We start from the raw sequence: 25,879 nt of genomic DNA, 5'->3' as shown, positions 1-25,879 counted from the left end.
ACATAAACAGAGCTAGAAAGAGTGGTTTAGGAATGGTAGTCAAAAACTGTTTTGTCACAAAAACTGTATGACTTTCTGAGACCTTGTTTTCATTTTCACTACCATCTTGTATGGATAGTTACTTGTTTGTCTATCAAAAGCAGACTGGGCTGCTAAGTGCACAACTTAGGGGCCTTTAAAAATGCTACGTCTGTGATGTGGTGTCTTGGGCTTTGGCAGTGATTCTTTGGTCAAGAAGAAAACCTAAATTACAAAAAACTTGGTTTTATCATCATCAAATTTAACTTGAGAAGTAACACAGAAAAATCTATCCCAGTAGAAGTAGAAAGAGACCAGCTAGACATCCAATCCACGCAGTTAAAAACACCACACATGTCAGCACTGAGTTTTCACCAAACTGTGTGATGAGTCTGCTCTAAGTCAGGCGTACACTTCAGTCCAAGCCTCTGACTCGGGTCTCATCACATCAGCACCTCCAGTCAAGCCAAGGTGCAGCCTTACAGCCGTCTGCTCTGCCGTCTATGGTCACTCCTGCTTCTCTGTGTATGTTTGAGTGTGTGCACGTGGTCCGGTTTTATTAGTACTGCCGTGGCGCCTTGTTCCCCATGGCTGGTCAAAACACAGACATGTGACGTTACAGACCCGAGCCAGATTTTAATCACATATGGCCGACAGAGGTTTGACACTGTCTTGGTTCTGTACGGGTCACAGCAATGCACAAACTTGCAAATGTAGCACACAGAAAAAAATCATGCTAGCACAGAAAACACACAGGAACAAAAGGTCAAGGTTCCTGCCTGTGCTACAATAACATCCATTGAACTTAGTCTCTGCTGTCATCACCATCGCAGACTTATGGCAATCACCAGAGAGATTACTTTTCCCTTTGGATCCTTCAGCCACACACGGATTTAGACCCTCCATGCACACACACATCGAGCAGAGTGCTTCTAACCAATTAGAGCTGACAAATGCCAAGTAATTCTATATGAGAGATTGTGGTCTGGTAAAGTATTAAGGCTGTGCAGCATTACTGCTACCATGAAAACCACCAGAGCTGTTTTCCAGGCCGCCTCTGTCAGAAAGATATTTTTCAAGCAGGAGGAGAGCGACCGATAAGTGTTCTGCTTTTCTGCCTGTGGGCTAATTGTGGCTTAAAGTCAGCAAAACATGTAGTGTAACTTTATTAAAGTCATATTAAAACATAAGTGTGGGTCACCTCAGGAGAAGCTTGCAGAGTATGTCACCAGTCTCCTTTATCAGCCTGCTAATTTCACAAACTCCTTCCAGATGTTTGTGCCGTCTTCGCTAGCACATTGAAATCTGCACTGATCATACAGAAAAGGGCAAATGCAAGCACAAAGACAGAGGATATGAGCAGACTAACAGGCCTGTACTAAAGGAGTGGATGGATTTTGCTAGCACAGGACGGCCCGGGTGAAAAACATGCAGCTCTCATGGGAGAACAGACGGACCTGGCCTGCTTTTCTCTGTGGTTGTGATTACTCAAACTCCTCTGTTGGGTCTGCCAGGAAGGAGATGTTTACAGTGCAGGTGACATACTTTAATCCTTGGAGGAAAATCCCCCTGAGCCTTGCCCTTGAGTTTCCAAAGATACACAAGAAGCAGGTGTAGAGTCCAGACAGTGTTGGAGACAGAGGAAAGCTCCACATACAAGGTTTTTCTGATCCTCTTATTCCTGTTGACTGAATGGAATCTATCGGTCCTTAAAGCAAGACATTTCTCAAGGACAAAGGTAGCTTGTAATGCTATTTCTACAGCAATTAGTGAGTCTTCCATGGTTATTGATACCTTTTGGGGGTTTTCAAATAAAATCTCTGTGGCTGTGTCGTTGGCTGGTACTGGTGCAGGTTCTCCTGGAGCACTCGCCAAGTTTGTTTTGGTGTTTTTCTACCTCTACATCCATCTCCACTGGTCTACGTAGCATCTCCACCCACTCTGATCAATGCATCTATAATCAGGTTAGAAACAGGTTCTCCTGGAGCGCTCGCTAAGTTTGTTTAGGTGTTTTTCCACCTCTGCATCCATCTCTACCAGTCTGCATAACATCTCCACTCACTCAGATCACTGCACGGATAATCAGATTAGAAACTAAGAGGCTACAGATCCTCCAGAGAGAGGCTGACTTTGTGATGTTTCTTGCAATGGAATTCATAACAGTGCTTGAAAGAGAACTCGGACATGGTGTACAGAGCTAAAAATACCATTATATGGAAGCTTTAAGTCCTGACTATAGGACTGCAGGCTGTGATCTGCACTCTTCTGTACAGTGATTGACACACACGAATGTCCCAAACACAGCCACATGATGAGAAAATCAGAAAATACAGACGGAGGGCAGATTGCCTGCAGATACAAACACCACCGCACACTTAAACTGGATTATATGTGATGACTGAGAGGGAATATTTTAATATGAGTCTAGACATTTTTTTTATAAGGAAAATCTTTCCTTATTATTAACTGTATGTTGGATGTTGATTTGTGTTCGGTGACTTTGTCAGTACCAGTGTCTGTGCACGTTGGAAACAAATAACAAGAAAAATGCACCACTTTTTCTGTGCAGGAGTTCACTTTTGTTGCAGTGATATCAAAGGAAGGAAGCTCAAACTTCCCCGCCGCCCTAGCAACCCTGCAGAAAAGTGTCACAGGGGTATATTTTGCCACATGAAACTACTTTAGAGTGCTTTGTTCTTTTTCAACCTGCTCAAATAACTTAGTATTTTTAAGTTTTAAAGTCAGAAAATCTCAGTGGATGATTCTGCACTCGATAAAAGCAGCCTGTCACGCTGTTGCGACATGATTGTTCTGCAGAGGCCCAGCTAAAAAACAGAAGTTCAGAGATTTGACAGACAGCAACTTATTCAACATTCAACATTGATATTTGCATGAATGAATCTGCAGCTATTTTGCAGTTTGCATTTTCTTATAAAAGCCAGTGCACCAGGTTTAGCCTCAGCAGAGCGTAAAGAACTGCACGATATTGACCAAAGACTAATCAAATCCAAACCCTAACTTCAAGGATGTGTTTGCTTATTCTATCTTCTACAGACTGACTTTAATTTCTCAGCCGAGGCAAACACTGTGCACCTTTAACCTGGACAGGATACTCACTGAGACGGGAGAGAAAGTCCAGCTCCACTCACACACAACTGATGAAAAGAACAACCACCGGGCTGTACTCCAACAATCAACCTCACACGACTATCTAGATTGAGCAGAGATGCTTTGAATATTTGGCAGCAAACCAATAATCAGTGACGCAGCAGAATCCAAATACACGCAAAAATATCAGCTGACCAGGAAAAACGAGGATGCATGAGTCGGACTCGGCTGGGATTTATCTTCAGTTTCCTTTTAAGGTAAACACACACAAGTATAACCAGGTTGAACTAAAATAAGCCGTCAGCCAGTTTTCAGCAGACAGGATGTCATTGCTCGAGTATGTCTCCAGAGACAGAAGACCAACTATGACTTTTGAGGCACATCTCAGGCCCTGAGGTTCAGGTGAGTGAGGAAAACAGACACCAGAGATGTGAAGAGGCCAGCGGGTCACTGCATTGAGGTCATTTTGCAAACATGCAAACAGCTTTTGAGAACACAGCCTTCCTCCTACGTCTAACTTTATCAAGAATGTGGACAATAACGAGCTGTATTATCTTTCATGTCCTGCCAGGGGAGGATTCTGATGTCCCTACAACTCACTAACTCTAAATAAGGATAACTGGACTCGCAGGCTGGCAGGCTGGGATGGCACTCTGGGGCCGTGGATAAGTGTGTTTCATAACCTTCCCAAGAAGTGACCTAGGTATTTGACCCATAACGTCCCCGAGAGACGATTACATAGAGCTGCAGGAATTGGAAGCAACTGCAGACCACTATTAGACTGTAATAGAAGACAATATTTATATTTCAGAAGCGTCTGTAGATGTAAAAAGGGAATAATGCCTCGAGCGAACGTGATGGTGACATGACGCGGGGCAGCCTTCCAACAGAAACACAGAGGGTGAGATATAAACCACTCAGACAGCCTGATCCCACCACGAGGAGTGCGTCTGAATTCGTCTCTTCTCGGGAACAGCCTGTCCATGGATGTCACACCTCCTCCACTCTGCAGAGGCTGATAGATAGCCGGCACTGTTACATAACAAGCATCTTTTCCATCCAACATTCCCCCCCCTCTTCTTCCCACCAATACCAGATCCGTTATGTACGGCCCACCCGTCTGACCACCGGCACACTCGCAGCCTCACAGAGAGTAAATTCCCGCTGACAGAAGAAGCTTGGAGCCTCCAAGCTTGGTCTTCTGTTTATAAACCTCACGCCTGGCCCCCAGGACCCATATGTCAAGGAACCGCACAAGCGCAGAAAAACAACCAGGCATGTCAAAAATCCTCCAGAGTTGAAGAAGCTGGATCTACGCTTTTTTGGCCAGTCATCGACAGGAGAAAGACTTAAGCCCCTGGATTCGCCACATTGCTGTCACTGCCGATCACTGAGACAGCTACACAGTATGAGGTCTTCTGTTATTTTAAGTGGTGATAAAAAATGAACTCTGACACTTGCAGAGTCAGGACGCGGTGCCAAAAGAAACACCATGTCCAAAAGAATCAAATTTGGGAGCGGCAGCTTCTCGAGTCACCGCTGAATGAACAGAAATAGTTCCTGAGAGCCAGACGCAGATGACTCTTCTACTATAATATCTCTACATAAATATCTGCTGATACATATTCGTGCATGTTGTAATTTTAGTCCGCACTGCCTGAACCCATTAATTTGAACTGTATTTTCTCGTCTCTGGAGGAGATGGCGGCGGGCCTGCAGCAGTAGACTACAGGAGAAATGAGCCGTGTGACATGAGTAAACATCGCTGCATATGGATCTGTTCAACACATGACAGCAACATGGAGCGAACGCGGGTCTTAACATAAACTGTACTATTAGAGCTGTGGCCTGCGTGTGGATGAATAACAGGCGAGGAAGGTTTCTCAAGGGTAAAACATGATTACATTTAACATTAATGCAGAAGTTTCTCCTTCTAGTCTCGCTCTGCAGCTTCAGAGGGCTGTGATGTAGATCCATTTCAAGCCTCCAGCACAAGGTGTTAATGCATTTTAAATGTTCGCACTGTAGCGTTTTATTTCTTAATCCTACATTGATCGATTGTTCACCACTTAAGAGCAGAAAAATGAACTTTTTGAAACACTAACAAAACTTGGCCGAACTAAAACATCTTTTTTTTCACATTTCATTCTTCTTGAGATTTATTCCAATGCTGACTTGCACCAGATCCATGTTCAGTCCATCTCCGCTCCATTGCAGTTTGGCTCCATGCACCAGCTGCATTTTCAGAGTGCAACACAGAGCAGCAACCCCGGACAGCTGGAGTCATGTGACCAAGGTTTTCCTGTGGCAATTACTGAATCAAGGATTCTCCTCCTCCCCTCCTCATCCATGTTGTCTTTCTGGTCCTCTGAAAACCTCTGACCTGTGGCCTCCAGGCGTGGCTCCGCTCATCATGAAGGTCTGTTGTTGTTGTCAAGTGAAATATGATGGAGTTTTATTATGAAAATCATCTGACTTCCTGTCTTGCTCTTTCTGCTCTTTGCTGATTTATGTGTCATGCGCCTGCATCCTGATTTTGCTCTAATGTTTTCAGAAAGTGTGTTGAGGAGAGAAGAGACATGCTGCAAAGAAGCTGAATCAGAAGGACTCCTTTGTGGCACAAGGGTCACACACTCGAGCTAGCTAAGATGCCCTGAAAACTTCTGCACAGAACATAAAATACACAATGCTCAAAAGGGTCAGGGGGCGCTGGTGTCTAGGGGTCTAAGCGCCCCATGTATAGAGGATATAGTCCTCGTCGCAAAGGTCTCCGGCTCGACTCCCGGCCGGTCGACCATCCACCGCATATCTTCCCCCACCCTCCACTCCCCACATTTCCTGTCTCTCTTCAGCTGTCCTGTTAATAAAGGCGAAAAAGCCCCAAAATATAACTTTTAAAAAAAGGGTTTAAGTCTTTCTCACACATGCACCATCTCCAGAAATGTTCCGTCTTTGTCCCTGTGAGCTGAAAGCACAGGGCTGAATCTTCCACCCTGACTTTGTGAGGACTTTTCCTCCTGACCCCCTAGTAAAACTGTGTGAAGTCAGGGTGAGTGTTTGAGGATGCTGCAGGTCAAAGCTAAGGAGATTCACAGTGAGGCAGGGTGATTTCTACTGCTGTTAGTCTTGCAGAGTTCCTGAAACATCAGAGCCTGAATGTCCTGGAATGATCTACCATGCATGAGAAGAGGCTTTGACAAAGGTGTAATCAGTGTCATCCATTAGGTTACACATGCAAGAAAACTGCATTTTGAATACTTGTGCATGGACATAAAGGAATAAAACCCACGCAGATAAAAGCCTGTCCTTATTTTCTCCTGTAATATCTGTACGACGTCGTCATTGTCGAGTATTTTGTGAATTTTTCACCTCTCCAATAAGTTTCGGTCTCAAAAATCCCATTTTGGATCCAGCTCAACAAAAACATCACATTAGGAGTGCCTTCAGTAACCGCATGAACATTCAAGGCTGTTGTTCTTGGACACAGCGTGCTCCAGGACTCTGAAGCAGATCACCTGCCTGTAGTGTGCGAAGCTTTCTGCATTCAGAGGCAAGCGGCCAACGCTCAAAGCTGAAAAACAATTATGAAACAGCATGCGAGCAGACTCACGCTGAATAAAACACACTACTTAGAGAAGTCACTGTGATATATTTTGTTAAAGTTGTAGCTCTGACCACATCTGCAGAGCTCGCTCCAAACGCCACAATGTGGTCGCGAGCTAAATAGCCCAGCAGTGAGACAGAAACCGCGTTCCCTGCAGCCAAACAACTTGTTGCTCACCGCTGCTGAAACCCAAGCGGGCCTGTGTGTGTCAGACGAGAGATCTCTGGGTGTTAATTAACCGTGTAGCAGAGAGAGAGAGAGAGAAAGAGAGAGGGAGAGGGAGAGAGGGCGACTGCTGACAAGCTCTAAATCCTCCGTGCTGCCCTTCATCCTCACCTCCATCATCAAGCTGTCAACGAGGACTTGTGGTAGCATTTGAGCTGTTTATGAAAGTATTAATAAGAGGTTTCAGGGAGTAAAAATAAAAGAATCATGTCATTGTTGGACAGGTGCAGGAGAGGACTGGCAGAGCAGAGGTGCTGCATGATTTGATGTTAGGAGACATGGTTTTAACCAATAAGAGCGCCCTCCAGATCTACAGGAAATCACTGCATGGTCATACAGGTGACAAACGCACCTCTCCTCTTTCTCAGTGTGCGATGCATCCTCTGGACTCTTAGTGGAAACGCTCCACACTAATACAGTTTCTGACCTCGGGCCAACAGCAGAACAGCAGAACAGCATGCCTCAATCTGAAAACACTCGATGCAGTTTGATGAATTACGATCATTAACCATATTATCAGCTGACCTACTTTCTCCAAAACATCACTGCAGCCTATATTGTCTGAAATATAACTGAGTCTCAAAGGATGAGTCTGAATCTGTTTTAATGCAAAAACAAAGAAAACACTTGAATGCATTTATGAAGTTACTTGTAGACACTTGTTTCGATCACAGCACGCTTTCCTGGAGAGCAAGCTATAGTTAATAACTGCCATAGTAGTAATAATCTTTATCTGTGTATCGCGCTTTGCTGAAATCATGTTGCAAAGTGAGTTACAAGAATAAACTAATCAAAGAGAGGCGGATAAAAAAGCTAAATGCAAAATAAATAGGATTTAAAAGTGATCACAGTGATCTGACCTTAAAGGCTCTGTCACCCCCTGCTTCAGGAACACATTAAGGCTTCTATGTGCAGATCTCAGGCTGCTTACCAGCTGTAGACTGTATAAAAGATGTCAGCTTTGCCTCTCATTGGAAGACTCGTAATCTCCATGTCTTGAGAGCTGACTTGATTGACAGCAGGGAACACTGTAGCTGTTGGCTAGGAGGCTCAAAGCCCGCCTCTTTACGTCACACTCGCTCGACAGCAGCAATATGGCTCCTGCCAAGAATTAGCCTCAAAACAGTGCTTCAGAAACAGATGGGTGACGTCACGGATACTACGTCCATATTTATACTGTCTATGAAGGGAATACAACACGAGGAAGACAAAGGATAACTTATAACGAAGACAGTAAACAGACTGGGAGGATGGAACACGAGGACAAATCCAAAACTACAGATCAGCTCATGACAATTTTGCCTTTATCGACATGATGGCTAAAGAGTCAAACCACAGCCGCTGTGACAAGGACAATAACCTCTGAATATGCGGCAAAACAGTATTGTGAAATGACTCGACTTCTCAGTCTCAGTTGGTTTCTCAAAGTCTTCTTCAGCACAGCATGATGCTCGTTTTGTAAGTCCTTGTCCAGACCATAGACTGTAAATAAAAATGGACAGCGTTGCTCCGCCTCTTCCCGTTGTACGGTTCTGAAGCCAAAAAATCCCTCTCCTGGGCGCCGCCATTGTGCAGCCAGAGCCTGTGAAGCCACTGTAATAAGCTCTGCCCTACAGCGTGACGTCACAAGACGCTGTGTGTCCTTTGGAGTTTCACTCCACGGCGGCTGTGAATCAAAGGAAACCCTGAAGTAAAACCCCGTTTTTTAAACTCTAATAACTAACGAAAAAGAAACTTTTCAGGAAAAAGAGGCCTTGAACATAAAACACTCAAATACTAACTAGATATCACCACAGCATACGGCTGTGAGAAACATTCGTACGACGTGTATTCATTTTTTAAAGTTTGACTGCTCCCCCGCGGATTTTTTGACCTATACTGCAGCCAGCCACCAGGGGGCAGTCACACTGCTGAAAGCCTCACCACCAGCCACCGGAACCTCTCCCTTGGTCCAGACAGGGTGCAAGAGACTATAAAGCAGGGTGTGCTTCAAGGCTTAGTCACAACCATGACATGAAAGTGTCTTCTTTACAGTCCAGTTTGGGAGAAGATATCCAGCTTCGTCAGCTGATGAACTCCCCTCTCTTCTCCAGATCTTCTTCTACAAATATGGTGACTCTTAAAAAGCAGCATCCTTAATAGCAAACTCAAAGTTAAGTCCAAAAACCAACGTGTGATCTAATCTAATCTATCCCTTCTTTAAAAGCCTTTGAGTTTATGAAGCTCTTTAATCGGGGAATAAAGGAAGCATTATGTTTACAGACACATCCGACAAAAAGAACATGGAAACAGTTGTGATGTTGGCATAAAGTGGCATCTCTCTCCTACATCCCCTCTACACGCAGACACCGACAACAACCTGGCTCCGGATGGATTTTCCGTACAGTCTGCAGCCCGAGAGAAAGAGACTACATTCATTTTAAACTGTCCCACTTTCCAGTCCATAAAAATCAGACATCTCCCAAACCAGGGCCTCGCCTTGGACCCCATTTATAGGAGCAGAGAGCCGGCTTTTCCAGCCAGACCTGTCACACACACACACCCACATTCACTCACACACACTCACAGGCCCAGATTTGGTCAGTCGGTTGGTTCTTCGTTTCATCTCCCACACACACACACAGTTTCTCTACACACTCACAACTCCAAATTGAATTCATGGTAAGGTTTCTCCTGCCTCTTACGTAGCTGTCAGACTTTTGAAAACACTCCTTTAAAAACGTCTAAATGGGATTCTTTTAGACCACTTTGTGGAGCAATTTATCAATAAGCATAACTGACTGAAGCTAGGAAAATGTAATCCTGCTAAAGCTGCAGATAATTCAGTATTTTAATGCACTTCCACGGATGGAGTGGGATGGATGACTGCTTGATGTGTCATGGTATTTCCCCCCGTGCTGGAATAAATGTGAGGCAGACGTTTCAGCTAGCCCAAGGAGGTGTCATGCTTTACTACGATGAGTGAAAGATAAGGCTCGACTGAGCTCATTTGTTCTGCACGTTACATCTCTGAGTGTCCTGTCAAAGCAAGCGCACGGCTACCGACCAAAGATGACAAAGACGACGAGTCCGTTTGAGGTTTTTAACCAACAGCTGGGAAAGTTTCAGCAGCGAGTTAACTGGTTTAACGATGGTCTGTTTTGATACAGAGGTTCTGCAAAAGCTCCTTTAGGAAGCTCTTTTTTACACTGAACCAAACAATGTTGTCATATCCATGATTCGGTGAGATTTCATATAACATACCGGCGTTTCAGGAGCAGAAAAAGGCTTGACATTTGCACCTAAGACGTCAATTTGCCGGTGTTACAACCTCTTCTGCCGATCCGTCCTTGCACTGAATATAAGTCCTGCCTCGAACCTGGTGTCAAAAGGTGCCTCAAGCTTAATGCACATGTGGGATAAAGTGGGAGTTCATGCATTGATGTAGATGAATCTATGGGGTTTCACAAACTGACTTTAAAGACAGTGGAAAACTTTAAATAAATGTCCCTGCAATGGTTTTATCAGAGTGAAGAAAGAGGAAATAAGAAAGCAGTAGATGACCACTAAGGTACGAATAAGAATGGGAGAAATCACAGTAACATAACTTGATACATGACAGAGGTTCAAACAATGTCATGGATGATACTGAGCAAAGAACAAGTCAGAGTCAACAGGTCAGAGGTTTTCAGAGGACCAGAAAGACAACATGGATGAGGAGAGGAGGAGGAGAATCCTTGATTCAGTAAGTACTGCGGGAAAACCTCAGTCACATGACTCCAGCTGTCTGGAGGTCCTGCTCCATGCTGCGTTCTGAAAACACAACCGGTGGGTGTTGACGGACGAGAGAGCACGGAGCTGGACTGCAGCAGATCGGACTGGACATGGATCTGGTGGAAGTCCGATGTGAGTCAGAGCATCTATGCAGCTCCTGAGGGGTGATAAGGGCCTGCAGAGGTCCATGCTCAACAAAAGTGTTCCAAGGAGGGCTCATGCAACAGACACACTGATGGCGGGGAGTGAATCCAACAGAGAAGCTACTGCAGCTAAAAAATACTCTTGAGGTTAATGTTGGCTCTAATAAAGGTATCTGAACACACAGAGAATCGCAGTGTGTGTTGATTCCAGAGCTACATGATGTTTTGGCTGATCAGTGCACAAACTGGGAAACCAAAACAAGCTGCAATAGGCTCAAAGCTTCACAGATCTGCAGCGTTTAATCTGCATGAGCTTACAGAGTCACCTAATTTTGTTTTGATACAAATGTCAGAATGCTAACCTGCTGATGTTTATCATGAATAGACTTTTTCATGCAGTTTGAACCAAAGTTTAGGACTGGTTCAAGTTCCAACAGAGAGGTAGCACCTGATGGAAAGTCAGGGGATCTTTAATGTCATTATGAATGATCCCCTGGTATTGTGTCTGTTCTAAATATTATTGTGATGCATCAATATTTCAGTCTGGACCATAGCGGTCTGCCAGCATGTCTAAAAATATAATCCAGAGGAGCTTTAGGGCTGGGCTGGGAATGCAAACTAAAGTTGGTACATCTTTGTCTTTTGTATCTCTTAATAAGATGGAGTCAATCCCAAAATACTTAAGCATACTTCTGGTAACCATCAGTAAGTCCTGGCTCAAGCCCAAAGGTCGTGGCTGGGACTGTTTAAAACACCCTGACACGTGGTAACAATTTCAGCTCATCGTTAACATCTTGCTTCAGTCACTTTTTCCTTTAACATCTTGTATTTTGCAGATTTCTTTAATGCAATTCTTTTAAATGATATTCCACTGTCTTTAAACCACTTTGCATGTTTTCCCCCGGCTCAAACAGAGCTATCACAGTCTCATCTTCTGTCTCAATCAACACAGCATCTCATCCCTTCTGCACAGAGAAACCAGTCGATGAGAGGAGATACCCAACACGCTGAGAGCTGTCATTGCCATGTTGACAGACGGCCGCCTAATATAGATGAGGCCAAACAAAAGCACAAGGCCTTTCATGCTCGGGCTGGTGGAGCGTCTTTAAATAGACGGCCCTGGTATCAATACGAACAAACGATATTCTGGTACTGACACCCTGGGGAACGTGAGGTCACGGCAGCACAAACACAAGAACCTGAGAACATTGTCTGCAGGTTGAGTTTACTGGCAGCAGGAGCTATACCTATCTGTGACAAATGTTTGGAGAGCTGATGCCAGCAGAGCATTCGCTTATGAGCCAAATAGTGCAGGCATGCATGTTTGCACGTAGACTTTAACAACAATGTAATAATGAAAAGGCTTGGTAGCAATCCAAAGCACGAAATACCTTCACGAGGAAGATATGTTTCTCTGTTTGTGTTAGCAGGATAGATTTATGGACGGGAGAAAAATGCTATTACACAACTCAAATTGTTCTCATATCATGCAGGCGTAATAATAAATTAGAAGTGAGTGATAAAGCGGTGTAAAGGTACAATGCACGGCAAGGGATGCTCCTGTCTTTGTAAAACACGGACCACTGCAAAGGCACACAGTCAACCCTTGTCTGAAATATCAACTCTCATGATTAACGACTGTACATGACTCTCCTCTGCAGCTCGTAAAACGCTCTCTCTGTGGAATCTCCACGAGGAACCATGTGTCTCCGTGTCCTGACCCGGCGCAGCGTACACACTCTGCCGCAGAGTTTCCACCACTTCCCTGCTGCAGAGAACCTCGTAAAAGCACACGGAGAAGTCATCCAAAGGCAACAGTTATTCAAGGGAGAGAACATTTATCTGCATTGTTGTGGCAGCATCAGCGGTACATCCTGCTCCGGCTGTTTTAAAATATCCATGCTCAAAGGATGGGGAGAGTGAATGACGAGGGACACATGTCTCCATATCCTCTGTCAACAACTCCTTCAGAAACACAAAAGACACTAAGCTCACTGCTGCTACCCGAAACAATGGGTCTGAGTTACAGGAGGACAGTGCTGCTTTTGTGCTCACTTAACTTGTGCAAATCAGGAAAGACAGTTTTACTCACAAAGCACATACAAAATGTTCTGCACAGCGAGCAGCGTCTCTGTGATTGTTCTGGTGCTGTTTGTGACGTTTACAATGAGACATTGTGCAACAATTTAGGACTAAAGTGGACTTTTTCTATAATAATCAGCAAAAAAAACACTGACTTCAGTAGCCACACAGTCTGAATTTAAATTGTATGGTCTTCTGAGAGTTAATTGGTAATTGCAGCACAGTATATGTAAGGGATCTCTAATTTAAAGTTTGATAATGACGACAATTCCTCCTCTGTTTCAACCAAAAGTAAAATGTCTCTGCATGAAAACTGAAGATATTTCCATGCCTTTCATTGATTTGAATCTTTCTTTATCTGCATTGATTTTCACTTGTCTTTGCAAGTAGTATTTCATCCTAACTGTAAATGTAGGAGTTGTTTGTAGCTGCAATTAATCGACACATATTCTGTGGCCTGCAAACACTTCAATTATTCAATAAAGTTAGGACTTACATTTTTAATCTGGCTTTAAACTTGGAGTCATTTCATTTTAGCTCTGGATTGCAGTATTACCATTATTACCATTGCTTAAGCATCATTTTTATTCTTAGTTTATTCTATCTTATTTTATTTTATAATTATTCAAATGTTTTTTGTATTAATTATTTTCGTATTAATCTGATTGTATTTTATAGATTTTATTATAATGATTTTATTTAGTTTCTTATTTTATATCATTTTATTCTATTAGTATTTCAAACTATATATCTTTTTATAAGTTATTTTGATATTTATCTGATTACATTTGTTGATTTATTGAAATTATTTTATTCCATTTTATAAACATATTTTAAATTATTCTATTTTATTATTAGCTCTCTGTTCATATACTAAGCCCTTTGAGCAGCATGCTTGAATGTATGAAAGGTGCTTTATTAATATAAATGACTTGAGAGTTGAGTTGAGTAGCGTGGCTCGTCACCTGTTGATGAGGGTCCCAAACAGCAGCCTGATGGTCCTCTGAATGTTCTCGCTGCACAGCCAGCTCCACTGCTCCCTCATCAGCAGACACAGGATGTTCAGAGCCACCTCAGCCAGCGCCGTCTCTGATCCTGTGCACACAGCGTGGAAGAAACACTTAGAGACAACACTCAAAATCATCAAGTGCAGGAAAATCAATCTGCTACAAGCAAACAACGACAACAGCAGTGTGTGCGTGCTCTATGTTGTGTCAGTTTGAACAGCCTTGATTGCGCAGGATCAAGATGGATCTGTTGATGTACATAAATTTGTAACCAAACATTATAATCTGTCACTACTTCAGTGTGCACCAAATGAAAAGCAGGTTCAGAACTCAAATCAGTCCTGCATTCATGCACATAATAACACTGCCCTCAAGTGGCTCACATTTGATAACACTGGTCTTAGCTCTGTAAAATCTATCATCTTCTACACTTACATTTTTTAGATTAAGTAATCCTAAATTATCACAATCTTTTGATGCTCTGTGCAGAAAAATGTAAAGTTAAAGTGTGTTTCACAAGAGAGAAGCCCAAACCTTGGAATAGCTTTGACAAGATGAAGTGACTGCACTTTAAATTAAGTTAATTGATGCAAATTCAACTTTCATGTCCCAAAGTGAACAATTGCAAGTAAAAAGAATTGAAATGAGCAAATTAGCTGCAAAGAGAACAAAGAAGAGGGCTTAAATATAAAGATTATGTTGCAGAAACAGTCTACACGCTATGAACTCATAGTTTAAATGATTCAATGAACACTGATGGAAACATGAGGGTATTTTAAGGTCTGCACACCAGCTGCAAAAGGAACATATCAGCACTCATCATAAACCCAGCTGTGTTGAATACTTGATTCTGATTGGTCAAAACCTCTTGACAATGGTGATTAATTCTCAATAGCAAAAGCAACGGCAGGGACAACCTGATCACACTCGTCACTTCAAATCAATCCACAGAAAGACGTCTCTGTGAGCACTTTAAACTGGAGAGGGTGAGACCAGACCTACATCCAGGGTCCTGCTCACATTGTCAGGATGCCGTCTGATCTGCATAACCACCCCTACTCTATACATCATCCCGTCTTTAAACAGTCAGTCTGGTGACTCCTGCAGTGGAACATATCTGGGGGCTGAAAAAGCTGCTTCAGTCACCCTTCATTCACCCTGACAGTCTGGAGTCCTTGAGGAAGACGATGACCAGACGCCTGACAAGGAAAAATGCAGTTTGGATTCAATTAAAGCGGGAATGTCTCATTCCAGTGTCTAACAAATCCAGAGATGGTTTCCATGTGATGTTCATGAGATCATCCCTTTTTCCTACGGTGATTCCTTGTGATGGAGCAGAGATGGAGCAGTGATGGAGCAGAGCTGGAGCATTATGCAACAGGGTGGATGATTGGAGAAATTAGGGCAGGTAGCTGAGTGAATACGACCGACATTTGAAGAAGAAGAAAGTTTAGAGAGATAAATCATCTTTAAACTAAAACAAACTGAGCTCTGAGAGTTTAAAAAACGACTTTTAACAGGGAACTCTGCAGAAACACGAAGGTCTTCACAATTTATGACAAGCTAACAGTCCTGAAAGATGTATCATATCATAATACATTTGTAGAGTTTTCAGTAACATCTATGTCTGTTTATTAGCTTTATTGCATGTGGCTTATTGTTTGTTGTTTGGAAACATTGTGACGTCTGAGAAGAGGGGAAATATGAGACAGTAAACAGAGCTCAAAGAAACAGGTTTCAGCACAAACAGGGATCAATCACTGTGGCAGAGATTAAACCAAGCTTACACAGCTCACAACCAACAGATAATCACACATGTGGTTGTTTGTGGAAACAGATATTAATCACAGTCTGAGGTTTGTTTGCTTTGTTACTATGACTGGAAAATAAGTTATGATATAAACTTATTTAATTGCATTTAAGAGTTTGTTTCAGGGGATTTATTGATCCTTAAATATGGCTGCCTGTTGGCTTTTATCATATGTTTCTAAACACTATAAAATATGAAAGGTTGTCGGTGGAGCGTGACTCAAACACACCTAAAGGTCTGATTACTGAGGTGAGGCTGTGACGGCAGGATTCTACAGTCATGGCCAAAAGTTTTGAGAATGACACAAATATTAATTTTCACAAAGTCTGCTGTTTCAGTTTTTATAAAGGCAATTTGCATATACTCCAGAATGTTATGAGGAGTGATCAGCTCAACTGCAATTAATTGCAAAGTCCCTCTTTGCCTTGAAAATGAACTTTATCACCAAAAACACATTTCCACTGCATTTCAGCCCTGCCACAAAAGGACCAGCTAACATCATTTCAATGACACACAGGTGTCACACACATTAACACAGGTGTGGGTGTTGATGAGGACAAGGCTGGCGATCAATCTGTCATTATTGAGTGACTGGACACTTTAAAAGGAAGATGGTGCATGACACCATTGTTCCTCATCTGTTAGCCATGGTTACCTGCAAGGAAACACGTGCAGCCATCATTGCATTGCACAAAAAGGGCCTAACAGGGAAGTTTATAGCAGCGAGTAAGATTGCACCTCAGTCAACCGTCTATCGAATTATCAAGAACTTCAAGGAGAGAGGTTCAATTGTTGTCAAACAGGCTCCAGGGCGCCCAAGAAAGTCCAGCGAGCGCCAGGACCGTCTCCTGAAGGTGTTACAGCTGCGGGATCGGGCCACCACCAGTGCAGAGCTTGCTCAGGAATGGCAGCAGGCAGGTGTGAGTGCATATGCATGCACAGTGAGGCGAAGACTTTTGGAGGAAGGCCTGGTGTCAAGGAGGGCAGCAAAGAAGCCACTTCTCTCCAGTAAAAACATCAGGGACAGACTGATATTCTGCAGAAGGTACAGGGACTGGACTGCTGAGGACTGGGGTAAAGTCATTTTCTCTGATGAATCCCCTTTCCCATTGTTTGGGGCATCTGGAGGAAGGCTTGTTCGGAGAAGACGAGGTGAGCGCTACCATCGGTCCTGTCTCTTGCCAACAGTGAAGCATCCTGAGACCATTCATGTGTGGGGTTGCTTTTCGGTCAAGGGAGTGGGCTCTCTCACAATCTTGCCTAAAAACACAGCCATGAATAAAGAATGGTACCAGAACGTCCTCCGAGAGCAACTTCTCCCAACCATCCAAGGGCAGTTTGGTGATGAAGAATGCCTTTTCCAGCATGATGGAGCACCTTGCCATAAAGCAAAAGTCATAACAAAATGGCTCGGGGAACAAAACATTAAGATTTTGGGCCCTTGGCCAGGAAACTCCCCAGATCTTAATCCCATTGAGAACTTGTTGTCAATCCTCAAGAGGTGGGTGGACAATCAAAAACCCACAAATTCTGACAAACTCCAAGCATTGATTATGTAAGAATGGACTGCCATCAGTCAGGATTTGGTCCAGAAGTTGATTGACAGCATGCCAGGGAGAATTGCAGAGGTCTTGAAAAAGAAGGGTCAGCACTGCAAATATTGACTTATTGCATGAATTCTGTGTAATTCTCAATAAAAGCTTTTGATACTTATGAAATGCTTCTACATGTATTTCATTATACCATAGAAACATCTGACAAAAACACCTAAAAACCCTGAAGCAGCAGACTTTGTGAAAATGTAATATTTGTGTCATTCTCAAAACTTTTGGCCATGACAGTTTGTTTTCAGCATAATGAGCTCTTAAATGGAATTCACCAATTTTACATTGCTAAGGGAAACACTGCTGTATACGTGAGAATAGTTGTAAAGAGTCTTTGTGCTTCTGGAGGAAATTTTGTGATAAGTTCCTCGACTGAATCCACATATGTTAGAAACGTAGTTCAAAAACTCTGCAAAAGTTCCAAAACACCTGCAGTCCAACAGGAACATTTTCAGGCAGTGAGGGACTTGTGAATTAGAAACTTCGGGGATGCATTTGTGATGTGGACTTTAGATATAATTTAACAACTTCAGCTCCTTTCTCGCATCTCTGTTTGCTAGTCGGACTGTAAACGATGGCAATGCACCGAAAAGGAAGTCCTTTATCACTGAACATGATGACCCTCACTACTAAAGGTTATATAACTGTTGGATGAAAACCAAAGGGGTTTGAAGATTGGTGTGTAAATGACTAATAGCTTCAAACATTTTTGGACACATTTCAGTTATTTGACCGAGTGGGAAGCCGTGAAACCAGCTTCAGAGGCTTCAACGTAATCCTCGAGGGTAAAGGTGCCAAATCGAGCATGTCCACAAATAAGGTCAAGTTTTAAGACTCTAAGTGTAAGAGTCTAAAAACAAACAAAACAAGGAGAGGATTCCTTCTAAAGTGGAAAAAGTTGCACTTTTAATCCTTACTGCTTTAGTCAGACACTTGAAATAACAATCGGAGTCTTTCAATGCTTTAAAAAGCATTTACTGTGGACCTACATTGATCCTTGGAAAGTGCCTCAGAGGATGATGTCGCAACAATTGCTGCACATAAAATGAAGGATATATGGCTTCATTTGAAAAAGCAGGAATTCACATATCAGTTTCCAACAAGGTTCCATGTAAACCAAAGTGAGTCTGTGCAAAACATCTAGCTGCAGTTTGACCTACTAATTTGTATCACCACAACAAATCAGCCCAGTAAATAACAGCTTCTGGCCCTTTGAATGAACATAAAAGGACTGTCACAATCATGTGTTTTTGACTCTCCAGCTGCAGCGACGTGCCAAAATATGAGTCCGGTCTGACAAGTGAATATAGAGCAAGCTGTTTTCCATCTGATAACCCTGCTGTAATCAGACGGAGATGCTGAATGGAAAGTGATAAAGAGAAGTGGACAGGAAAGAAGGAAGACACAACATGCAGTGAGTCACCGAGTGGGTCAGATGAGAAGGAAAACGAAAGCAGACAGGTCGGAGTGAGAGAGACTGCAGACGTGATGAGTGCAGAGATAATGACAAGAGGTCAAGTAAGGATTCCTCTGATCTTTAACCCTAGAAACAAGAATAAAGCTAGCGTTTTAAAACCTAAAACTGCAGTTATATGAGTCCCCACTTGAGGCTACAGACATAAGTAGATTGCATAGATGCCTCTGCATAAGAAATGGAAGTGGGCACAGTGATGCCGCTTGTTGGTTTCTCAACTTCACCCTATTGCAGTCTTGTTTTTCTTAAGCCTGAGGACAAGTTGGGTATCCAGTTGAACATCTAGCATACAGTGCAAAACTCCAGTGTGATAAGGGGCTCATCTTTTTATCTGAGAGCTTTGAGGAATCTTTTGTCTGTCTTCACAAAGACTTGGAGATAGGTAACGTGACTGAACTTGAGGTAAAGCAGAGGCTTTGCCTCATGCGTCCTTACTGTACTCACCAGGCTCCTGACCATGCACGTCCAAATGTCCCCTGAACTCTCTCATCACCGGACTGTCCTCCCGCTCCTGATGCTCTCCAACGTCCAGTTTTTCCTGTTCAGCGATGAAGCCTTGTAAATCTCCCAAAGACATCCTGTTGAACACCTGAAGGAGCCCAGAGGAGAGGGAGGTCAGTAACCTTGAATTATCTCAAAGCGAAGCTCATTGGTTTACAGAAACGAAAGTGACTTACTTTGCTAGTTTTCTCCCAGCTGAACAAAACAGGAGGTCTGATGTCTGAGCCGTTCAGGAGGGGGATGTTTTTACTGGAGAACTTCATACGAGATCTGAAATCACAAAACCCAGTTATAAAAATGAACTTTATACTTGTTTTTGTGCAACATTAACTCTGGGGGAATGAGGAGTGTGTTGACAATATTTGAGAAACTACAATCCGTCTATCATTTCTCTCTCTCTCTTCATCTCCCTCTATCCCTCTCTCCAACACGGTCTCAGCAGATGTGTGTCTAACATGAGTCTGGTCCTGCTGGAGGTTTCTGCCTGTTAAAGGAAGTTTGTCCTTGCCACTGTAACTTGCTAAATACTGCAAAGTGCTCTGCTCATGGTGGATTAAGATGATATCAGACTGAGTCCTGTCTGTAAGATGGGACTGGATCTGATCCTGTCTTGATGTTGGGTCTTTGTTAACAATAGAACATAGAGTATGGTCTAGACCTGCTCTGTTTAAGTCTTCAGATAAGGTTTGTTGGGATCTGGCGCTATATGAATAAAGAGACCTCTTCTAACCTCAAACTGTTACACCAACACGGAGAGGTCGTCTTTAAAACATTGAGTAAAAACAGAAACTTGGAACTTCTATATTTCCAAAACAGCTGGCCAAACTCTATCTGCCAACGAAGCTCACTTTAAATTATCTGAAATTCCTGAACAGCAACTAAATGTTCCTTGAGGTTTGTTTGAGCGCCAGTATTGTTTGTGAAAACACATAACCAAACTGGCAAACAGCTGCAGAGGACTTAGACTGGCTCTCGTAGCTGGACTGGAGCTGGAGGTCAGGCAGGGACAGACTTCTGATTCTCTGTTCGGGGAGATTTTGTGGCTGTTATATAAAAGAAACACCAGAGTCTTACTTGCTCTTCTTGTCTCCACAGATTTTCAGTCCGTCCACCTCTCCGTCGTTATCCTCTGTGGGGCTCTGGGGCTCTGAGCGAGGGAACGCCGTCTTCAGGGTGTCCACGATGGCATTCACTACAATCTGCACATAGAAACACACAAGTACTGCATCACACACTCACAGAAGAGACTTAGGGAGTAATAAATGATGATGCACAACCATGTAAAGACAGACCCTGCACTTCAGATCATAGTTCAAACCCCGGCAGTGTGTATATCATCATGCAAAGTATGATCGAGCTGTGCAAACCTTGTCGATGCGAGACACGATGAAAGGTTTCTTGACGAAGGCGATCCTTGCATCTGTGTTGAGAGCCAGAAACTCCTGCATCTCCTCGCTGTTGGCGATCTCAGAGATGGCACAAAGGTTCTAAAAAAGAGGACAAAATGTTTGCTCACAACTCCAGAGAAGAAAAACAACATAAATATTAAACAAACGTAATAAATACTTTTCCTTTTACCTTCAGAAAGGTCTCCAGGAGTCCTTTCCTGGCCTCTATCTTGTCACTGTCCATGTTTCCAAACGGCATGTCTGGAAATATTTTCTTTGGCCCTTTTACACCTGAGGCACAGCATAAATCAGATTACAATAAATCCTGGCTGTTGGCTCAGGTAGCAAACAGCAATCAATCTGGATCTTTTAATCAAAGGCCAAGAACTCAACTACAAATCCAGGTCTGTTTGTAGGCCATGCATGAGTTTGTGAAAGCCAGACTGGAGCAAACTATGCCACTGGGCACCCCAACTAGCAACTCTGGATTTCAGATTTTAACTTAAATATACAAATAATCTGCAAACGGATCCATCTGTCAAACCTTTGATGAGTTTGCGTAGGTCGTTTTTTTCCTCCAGGCGTGTTTGCAGGTTGAGGAACTCGCTGTATCGCCTGTTGACCATGTGATAAGCGACAGGCTGGATGGAGGGATTCTCGCACGCTGACGGTAGAACTTCAGCATCCTCAGAGCTGGACTGGAGGCCTCCGGGGTGTTCGTAACCCATCGCTGTCTCATACTGGAAACAACACAACACAGCATCAATCATAGTGTGCAACACGTGCTTTTTTAAGCCCTGGCAATGTTTTGGTCTACATTTTGCAGAAGCACAAAGAGATTTGGAGTTGCGCAAGTATGTTGCTGCAGCCAGAATCCATAAAAATCCATCTCTGATGGCCAACTATGAATTATTTTAGAGGCAAAAAGTTCATTTTTGTCAACCCTACTGTCTACTAAATCAACAAATGTCTAAATTATAAAATGGAACATCTAAACTGTTATTAAAAAATTGCATTGCATTTCGATCATGTAATCCAACCTGGTCTTTGTGATCAAAGTTATCAAAATCTTCCTCATACATTTTGGGAAAAAGAAGAGTAGGATTATTTTGCAAAGAAGAGATAAAGAGATACTTTAAAGGATGCTTTAATGTTCCTTGGGGGGGCATCTTTGGGCCAAGTGCAGCTAAAACCGTCTTGCACAGATCATAATCCTGAAGTGTTGCACCTCAAGCAGTGACTGCATCATGCATGAAGACAAGATCTGTCACAAACATGAGAAGAAGAAACATACAGGTTACATTATCGTCTTACCTTGATGGTGTAAAGGGTGTAGGGGTGTGAGCCTGTCCCGCGGTGCTCCTTAGCAGTGATGGTGCCGGTGATGCGGAGGTTCTGGATGATGACGGGTCCGTCCGGGCTGCTCAGGGGCTCAAAACTGAACGCTGGCATTGGGGACGAGGCCTGCAGCGGACTCACTTCAGTCAGCTCTGTGGAGTTCCCTAAGCCTCCCTCTACACTCAGGAGGAGGTCTCTGGCAGGGCTAGCTGAAGGAGCTTCTCTCTCTACGTCCTGGATGCTGTTGTTGCTCACGGCCCCATCTCTTGTTCTGACAGGCGAGGGGCTGCAGCTGTTTGGATGCTCCACCAGCTGTGAGTTCACCAGGACTTTAGGGCAGGAGAGATCCACTGGACTGGGGCAGACGTCCTCCTGGTCCACGCTGTTCTCCGCAGATGAGACCGAGTCTTTCTGTGCGTGGTACAGACCCTCCTCTTGCCCGATCATAACCAGGGAGTCTATGGAGCTCTGTTTGTACTCCACTGAGGGAGAATCCAGATCAGAGTCATTCTCCTGGTAGAATGGGTTGGACTTGCTTCCTCTCATGTAGCGCCTCAAAAAGGGTCGAGTGGGTTCTTCTTCGTCAGCGATGCTCTGCGCACACTCAGCCTCCTCTGAGTCGACCACATCATAACCAAGCTCAGACGAGGTTGAGTCAGTGTGGTTGAACACTTCATTAGTGGCTCTGACTGGAGTGGGTTCATTGGTCTTCTGAGGCGCTTCTTGTTGTGGCGGGAGCTCTGACTCAGCAGGCAGTTGTAGCAGTTTTGGCGGTGATGGAGTCTGAGGCTCTGGTTTGATCGACTCCTGTGCTGTGGACCTGCTGAATATCTCGATGATCAGGCAGTTTAACCAATCAGGGTCCGACAGTTTGGCAATAAGAGGGAGAACGACGTTGCAGGTGATGAGCTCCCCGACCACAAAGCGCCCGGTGCGAGTCTCCAGATGCAACGGAGGCACCAAAACATGCAGCAGCAAATCCACGACTGCTCGGGCGTAGTTCACTTCCACTGTTTCGCTGGTCATGGTGAGGTGAGGCGTGGTGACTTTGGAGTAAGCTTTCCACAGCTCGCTCTCACTGCTCCACTTTGATGTGAGAGGCTTCTGCTGCTCTGACACCAGCTCTTTGGCTCGGATGAAGTCCTGCAGGTGACAGCCGAACAGATCCAGGATCCTCTGGGTCAGTTTCTGCAGAGAGAAGAAATGTCTCATCAAAGATTGTCTTGCTTAGCTACCCCAGATACCATACATTTTAACACATCCCTCCCTTTGCAACAGCCTCATACCTGCCTCTGCACAGAGCTCAGCACCCAGGCTTACAACCAAAACCACAAACTCGTCATCATCTCTTCTTTTAGCATCTTTATACGGACTACCAGCATGTTTCAGAAAATGCAGAAAAATGCTGGCATGATAGCTCCAGAAAAGTGAGGCCAAAACATTTGGAGCTGGCTGCAGCATAGGTCATAAAGCCTGCCTCCTCCATGTTAACAGATGGGACATGGGTCAAACTATAAAATCAAAATGTGGCCACTGTGACGTTCTGCACCAGATTTTTAAAAGTAGGGGAATGGTGAGAGACATGAAGAGGAGGAAAGAGACTCTACTGACCTCAGAGATCTTTCCTATTTCATTGATAAGTTAAATACATGTTTTGGTTTGAAGAAGTTGAGGGACATGCACATTTGGAGTCAATCTTTATGGCACAGACTGGCTCTAAATGTGCAATACGCTCCAGTCGCAGATTTATATATGTGTTGTAGGGCTGTCAACGAATATTCTAAATTCGAATATATATTTGAATATTAAAAAAAAAACGGAGATTTGATTGTGAAAATTAATATCTTGACTGTGGAAAAAAAACATCAGCGGCTGCTTTGCGAGTGGGCGCACTGCATGACGGGTCAGGGACAGGTCACAGGAGTCACACATGCACAGCATGAAGCAGACGGCTGAGAGAAATCCTTCCGTCCCCAGATCCTCAGTGCGCTCTGAAGGCGTCTTTTCCTCCACTTGGAATATAGTGAATAAAAAGAGATCGGCACTGTCCTCTTCACACTAACTGTCTTGTGTTTTTGGCAAATAACCTGTCAGGCCTAAGACCCTACATTGACAGTGGACTAAAAGAGCCAGACAATCAGTGACACTGGGATAAAATGCAGTTTTTCCTCTTTTTTTTTATTAAAGTGCCAAGAATGTAAGTGGACTACTTTTTCATTTTTAACTTTAACTTCAATTAATGTTAATAATATTTGCTTCAATCACTGAATGAAGCCTGCCTATATTAGGGACAAGAGTCGGGACCTTTAATTGCTCACACAAGTCTTGTTCAGCACTCACTCAGCGCATTGCACACAGAGGGGAGCGAGCGAGTGAGAGGTCTACGGTCTTAAAAGTGTTACGGTATAGGCCATTAGGTCATTTACTTGTTTTGTAATGTGTAGGTATGTTTTAGGCATGTTATATCTGAAATAAAAATACATATACAAGTAGTTATGTCTCCTTGTATTAGTTTGTCCACCTGTTATTGACATAATGCGCAATATAGATATTTGAATGGTTCGAACCTATGTTTTTTTTTAGAGCGAATATTCAAATGTCATTTTGGAGCAATTTTGACAGCCCTAATGTGTTGTCCATCATTTTATAAAATCAATGCTCTTGGGACTATTCATCACCCTCCTCTCTGCAGATTCCTAGACCTCTCAGTAGCAGAAACACATGAACATAATATGAGTTCCTGATGCAGAGTGTGTGCAAAATGCCAGACTGAAAACCACCTAGCTAGCTCTGGTACGATCTGCACCAGGAAATTAAATCAGCTGAGTCTTGATCTCTTACATATCACTTCTTAAAATCTATCCAGGAGTTCTAGTTGTCCTTTATTTAAATGATTTTGCCTGTACTGGTATCTGTTTTCTTCTACCTAATCATTTTATTACATTTGCTTCATTTTGCGCTCTAAGAACGATGAGTATTGTATCATTAGAATAAAAATTGTGTGTGCATTTATTTTGATACCACCCTAAATGGTTCTGAACAGTAACTCTTTCCTGTTTTTATCCATTGCAAACAGCAAATTTCACTCATAACTTCCTTTACGTGCATCATTTTTTTCGTCTTTTCAAAGTGCAGGTAAGCAATAAGCAACAAATCCTCCAAACACTAACGTTTTTAAAGTTTACATACCTTCCTGTCGACCTGTCTGGCACGCACTTTCAGCTCCATGGCCATCGAGATCATGGCGTCCTGAACCTCCGTTTCAAACCTGCTTTCTGAGGAAACAGTCGTATACCAGGAGGACACAAAGTCCCTGATGATTTTCCTCACGGTGTTGTGGATCTCCTGGTCCAAGTTATGCTCGTCCTCCAAAGAAGGAGGAACCTGAATTTAGCAGTGAGAAAATTAGAGAAAAGCTTAGATTTATTGTCGTTTAAAGCCAAAGAGGGAAAATGACGGCTGATGTCAGCAGCTAACAGGTAAGTGTGAATGTACCTGTTCCATTGAGGTGAACCTCTCCAGGTGAACCACACTGTCCGACTCCAGGACCGCCTGTGAGCCGAGCCAGCCGCCGAGCACCACCAACAGGCTGGTGAAGACGCACAGCAGCCAGATGTTGACCAGCAGGTGGAACAGCACCAGCCATGCCAACAACACCCCAAAGCCCAGCAAGCTCCTCTGTCCCAGCACCTCGGACATGACACCGGGGGGCTTCGTCTGCGGCTGGACGCCCTCGGGATGCAGCGTAGAAATCATGGGTGCCAGATCAACGTCACACCTTTGGAAAACAGAACAACATGAGACCTGCAAAAGTGTTTGTCTCT

General features: G+C 43.6%; 1 protein-coding gene across 1 annotated transcript in view; it reads right to left on the bottom strand.

Annotated features, from left to right (window-relative positions):
- snx19b (sorting nexin 19b) overlaps positions 1-25,879 on the bottom strand; it is a 50,437-nt gene that overhangs the window by 22,684 nt on the left and 1,874 nt on the right. Inside the window, exons 2-11 of the mRNA XM_034701461.1 lie at positions 25,551-25,833; positions 25,245-25,439; positions 22,032-23,243; positions 21,262-21,457; positions 20,908-21,008; positions 20,697-20,816; positions 20,404-20,528; positions 19,506-19,599; positions 19,273-19,417; positions 13,899-14,028 (exon numbers count right to left, since the gene is read on the bottom strand). Of these exons, the coding sequence (XP_034557352.1) occupies positions 13,899-14,028; positions 19,273-19,417; positions 19,506-19,599; positions 20,404-20,528; positions 20,697-20,816; positions 20,908-21,008; positions 21,262-21,457; positions 22,032-23,243; positions 25,245-25,439; positions 25,551-25,811 (2,579 nt within the window). The 5' untranslated portion in view covers positions 25,812-25,833. The remainder of the gene's footprint in view (positions 1-13,898; positions 14,029-19,272; positions 19,418-19,505; positions 19,600-20,403; positions 20,529-20,696; positions 20,817-20,907; positions 21,009-21,261; positions 21,458-22,031; positions 23,244-25,244; positions 25,440-25,550; positions 25,834-25,879) is intronic.

The sequence above is a fragment of the Notolabrus celidotus genome, chromosome 14 (assembly GCF_009762535.1).
Source record: "Notolabrus celidotus isolate fNotCel1 chromosome 14, fNotCel1.pri, whole genome shotgun sequence".
Classification (NCBI taxonomy): domain Eukaryota; kingdom Metazoa; phylum Chordata; class Actinopteri; order Labriformes; family Labridae; genus Notolabrus; species Notolabrus celidotus.
This window is presented reverse-complemented; position numbering and strand designations above follow the sequence as displayed.